Source organism: Etheostoma spectabile, chromosome 12 (assembly GCF_008692095.1).
Source record: "Etheostoma spectabile isolate EspeVRDwgs_2016 chromosome 12, UIUC_Espe_1.0, whole genome shotgun sequence".
NCBI lineage: Eukaryota > Metazoa > Chordata > Actinopteri > Perciformes > Percidae > Etheostoma > Etheostoma spectabile.
Window position 1 is genome coordinate 29,758,226 of NC_045744.1, and position 4,848 is coordinate 29,763,073.

The following is a 4,848-nucleotide window of genomic DNA, read 5'->3' on the forward strand; positions in this document are numbered from 1 at the left end:
TTTATTTTACTTGTGAAGAGCGTTGTAAGGAACAATCTGCGTTATTTTTCTTAATTTGGTCGAAAGACACTTTTCTGATACAGATTTTATTTTTTCAAAATGGGTCAAATTTGACCCGAGGACAACACAAGGGTTAAAGAAATGCCGTTAAACCACAGCACGGTTTTCCTCCCATCCCCAAATGCTATGTGAAGTAATAAGAATAGTAACTTTTATTTATATAGCGCCTTTCAAGAAACCCGAGGACACTTTACAGAATTACTGAGGCTAGGCTAAAGGAGGTTGTAGGCTGTGGTAAACGGGTGGTGTTTCAGGAGTTTTTTTAAATATGTTGGATTTCTGCAGGGAGGGTGTTTCAGTGGGGTGGGGCTGCAACATTAAAGGCTCTGTCTTGATTAACCAGACTGTCCTTAAGCGCGCTTTGGAGGAGGGTCTGGCAAAGTGAGACTAAGCCAGACCTTACTCCGTATGCAAAACTAGGCTCTGTGTACCAGCATGTTTAAAAACCTCATAAATGTACCCCTTATCTTTAATTTTCTTTAAATTTAATCTGAACAAAAACATAACGGGGTGGTTATGCTGGTCATGCTTCCTGGAGTCTCTGCTGATGGCCAGGCAGCGGCTGTATGGATTACACAAATATGACAGGTGTGTAAGACCTGCTTTTGGAAAGAGCCACGCAAGCTGTTTTCCTTGTGTTTGTGCTAAGCTAAGCTAACCAGCTGCTGGCGACAGCAACATGTATACACCTGTTTTGTAAATATGTAGCTGGAGCCAGCAGCTGGTTAGCCTAGCTTAGCCTAAAGACTGCAAGCAGCCATATTTGCACATCATTTTAGTGTTTGCCAAATGTCAACCAAACACTGCTCTTGCCATTAATTAATCATGCTTATCAACTCATAGTATTCCACTGAGTGTTTGATCTGCAGAGGCTAATCGGTGTTAGTTATTATTGTGGTTTAAATGAGACCGAGCAAGCAAGAGAAGGAAAAAAAAAATTCTAATGTGGAATTTTTCTCCTGATAATATATTGGTAAATACTGTTATTGAGATGCTATGAGAGTAATTTGGTAGACCTTTTTCATGACAGACCCTCTGATATGGCACAGTTGGAAAAGCACAGGTGGAAGTAATTAAAGGAATAGTTTGACATGTTATGGGCTTGTTTGCGACGATATCTTACCTGGATATAGATGAGAGGATTAATTTTCAGTAAAACCATGAGGGTGGTATTAATCTTCTTAATTAACCGTGCAAAAAATGTCTATTTCCCAAAACACTATTCCTCTACCATCTGTAATAATGAATGCATTCCATTCAGTTCAATTCCCAGGTATGCTAGCTTACTGGCACACCTGAACACAACAGAGCCATCCTTAATGTCATTAGTTCCACCTGTGCTATCCCTGCTGTAACATTTCCAAATGTCTGCTGTGAGAAATGTCTATTTTTGGACTGTGATAACTTTTACTGCATACTTACCTGATAGATGCTATTGGACTGTAAATCATTAGTTCGGGTCTAGCAGCTGTGTGTCAGATGATTGCGACATTTAGTCTGAACCTTATAATTTGATCTCTTCATCTGAGTTAGCTGGCTTTAGCTTCTCCTTTCTGTCTTTTGTCTTCTTCCTCTCACCAGATCATCTCCACCTCTCCACCTTGGCCAAGTCTTTCTCTTTCTGTCTCGTATCACAGCTTTAATTTTCCTCTTCTTTCCCCTGTGTTCTTTGAAGCAACACATCTTTTTTTTTCTTACTACCTGGTGGCTATGCAATCCTCCTTTTGGGTTTCTTCACCACATTTCGTCCACCTACGCAAATCCCATCCCATCCCATCCCTACCTACATCTCCCTTCTCATCTGATTTCAAAACAGTTTCCTCCCTAAGGCTGCGTCACTCTTTCTGCTCAGTTTGCTTTATAATGTTTCCTCTTTCCTCTTTCTTTTTGAGTTCCGCACAGATAGGATTTTGCCAGTGGCACTGCTACATTTAAACAATAAAAGCATATGTTTTTGGGGTTACACCCTGTCAAGCAAGCCACCATCCCATCACACCTTTGTAGATTTGATCACATTCCCTTTATACCTCAGAACATTGTCAACTACCACTTTATATACACACACAATTGTCCCACTTTCTAGTCTTCCCTACAGGCTTCAAATGAGATACACGAAGGAAATTGGCACTATGCAGGTGTGCATGACAATAACTTTCAAGCTTCATGGACATCTCTCAGCCTGGGTAGCGTTCCACCGAGCTATGCGATTAACTGATGCACTGATTCTGTATCAACAAGATCAAATTTGCGTAAATGACATATCCAGGAGCCCCTGCAGGAAATAAGTTTTCTCTAACAGCTGTTATGTCTGCCCATGCATGTGATAGTAGATGGATGGTGCTGATGCATGTAAGAGTGGATCTCAAAGTCAGAGTGTACCTCGTGCTTGCCCTTCATCCGGCACACTCGGATGTCGTTTTTATTGGATTCCCACGTCCGTTTCTGCCAAAGGAACGAAGCCCAGTCAGTTTGTTGTGTGTGTGTGTACATGATCAGCTGTTAGTGCATGCTTGGTTTCGTGTGCGTGCGAGACAATGAGTCCTACCTTGCTGTAGAACATCTCATCCCCTGCCATGTTATCCAGCTCTACTCTGTACAGGTCATCTCTACAAAACACACAATGCAGTACTATTACTGTTTCAATGTAATACTATAGGATATACATTATAAATGTAAGAAGGGGCTCAGCAAGTCATTCAATGTTTTCAGCCACCATTTTTTATTTGTTTAGTTGTTTTCAAATTAATTTTAGACTCAAACTGAATGAACAGAGCGGACGGCTAACAGAGTTACTGTACTGCAGCTTATGCTACATAACACTCATTTAGCAAAATATGTGTATGTTTGTGTGTATATGCGAATGTAGGATCTGTGATGCTCATAACAGTGGCCCTGCTGTTGTTGTGCATTAGAACACATTTTTTATCAGCACACCATTTTCTGTAAGACTGCCACCTGTTTGTGTTTTTATGTGACACAAATGTGCTGAAGCCGTGGAATTAAAAATGCGATGGAATTGTGAAATCTTTTATTTACATGAGGTGGATTGTATCATTTATTTGTTCATGCATTTGGTATGCATTCATCGTCTTGTTTATTACCAACTATCTTTGCATCAGGTGGACCGGATTGGGTCCGGGGAACACTATTTTCCATAAATGTGAACAAACAGCTTTCACTTGACATTCAACAATGATGACTGAATGCTTCGTCGCCACAACAAACTGAAAATGTCCTCTTCAGAATGACAGCAGACGGAGGCTGTGGCATCAAATGAAAGCAAAATGATATTTATGGGAGCACGTCGGTAACACACAGTTGGAGGCGGTTGCCGTTGGTTACCTGGCTCCTATGTAGAGCGTGCGGTTGACTTGGAGGACCGTCTGAATGTGCAGCTCCTGTCTCTGAGCTGAACGATGAGCTCTGCCCAAGAACACCGGATACCTCCGCACAACTGACATGAACACACAGACAAACACACAAATAGAGTGAAACGCTGACTTAGAAATAAGGTGCCTTGCTCAAGGATGCAGTTAATGACAAAGCGAGTACTCTTCCCATCTATATTTACCCTAAAAACTTTTCTAACCTTCACTTTAATACTGTCTCCACTCATTCGTGATGCTTTTGTTCAGAAAAACAAAGGTAATGGATAGAGATGAATGGTGCAGCAGTTAAAGTACACTGGAACACTTAAATCCTCTCAGTGTTTTTTTTTCCGCTTTTGTTGATGCATGCAGCCCCATAATGAGTAAAACTGTGTGCAACCATTATTGTAATTTTACCGTGAAAAACGGCATCCCGTCCCTCCCCTCCCCTCCCTTTCGGATAAGTGAGAGAGTACAGATAAGGTGGAGAGAGTAAGTGGCAGTATCAGAGTACGTGAAAGTTCCGAAGAGGAGGACAACGCTCTCCACAGGGAGCCCTCATCATCAGGAGACAGATTGGGAGAACGTCTCATTGTCCTTGACTGCAGGGGAGGGTGAGAGGAGGACGTAGCGATCCATCTCCACCTGTCTCCTCCCTTTCTCTCTTCCACCCCTCAGCCTTCTCGCTTGTCATCCGTATCACCCCATCCAATCCAATTGTCTCCCACTTTTTCATCTTCCTGCACCCCTCAAAATCCATAACAATCATTTCTCTCGGCTCTCGTTCTGTCTGTCTTTATGTCTTTCCTTCTCTCTGCTACCTATAGGAGTAAAGTCTCTTTATTTATCTGTACGCCTGGACAGCAAGAAACCAGCGCCACACCAAAGCTCTGCCCCTTGACCCCCGATGTCCAGATCCAACGTGAAGCCATTCATCATCAACGCTGCACATGCAGTCACACACTCTTACACACACAGCGGGAAGGAAACATACCCTCCACGGGGACATAGCTGAGTGGACCGGGTTCCTCTGGGAATAAGCCATCCGCCAGTCGAAGCAGCAGGAGAATAAACGTAAAGAGAGGAGCCGCGGTCGCCATGGCAGCAACACACATGCACTGAAGAGACAGGGGAGAGAAAAACATCAATATAAAATATTAAAATGTATGCTGTGTACGCTATATGTTTCTTAATTACCAGCTGACTGCGGACAGGGTCAGAAGTGCAGCAGGGTGACTGCTGCCACCAACCCGGCTTCAGCAGGGAGCGTATGTGTTTGTATTGTCTGCTTTGTGGTGTTATGAGGATCTATTGTCAGAAATGTCACTCCATTGTCACACAGATTGCATAGAAGGGGATTCTCACAGTCATATAACACACCAAGAGACAAAACAGTCACAGAATTACAAAGCCACTTTGG

The 4,848-nt window shown here is 42.7% G+C and overlaps 1 protein-coding gene across 2 annotated transcripts in view; it reads right to left on the reverse strand.

Annotated features, from left to right (window-relative positions):
- Positions 1 to 4,565, reverse strand: part of LOC116699297 (semaphorin-6B) — a 19,938-nt gene extending 15,373 nt beyond the window's left edge. Inside the window, exons 1-4 of one of the 2 annotated variants that reach the window (XM_032531815.1) lie at positions 4,423 to 4,565; positions 3,403 to 3,514; positions 2,606 to 2,666; positions 2,440 to 2,502 (exon numbers count right to left, since the gene is read on the reverse strand). In XM_032531815.1, coding sequence (XP_032387706.1) covers positions 2,440 to 2,502; positions 2,606 to 2,666; positions 3,403 to 3,514; positions 4,423 to 4,543 — 357 coding nt within the window. In that variant the 5' untranslated portion in view covers positions 4,544 to 4,565. Of the gene's footprint in view, positions 1 to 1,652; positions 1,749 to 2,439; positions 2,503 to 2,605; positions 2,667 to 3,402; positions 3,515 to 4,422 lie in introns of those variants that run through there. The other variant, XM_032531816.1, reaches the window with a different exon arrangement.
- Positions 4,566 to 4,848: the final 283 nt, after the last annotated feature.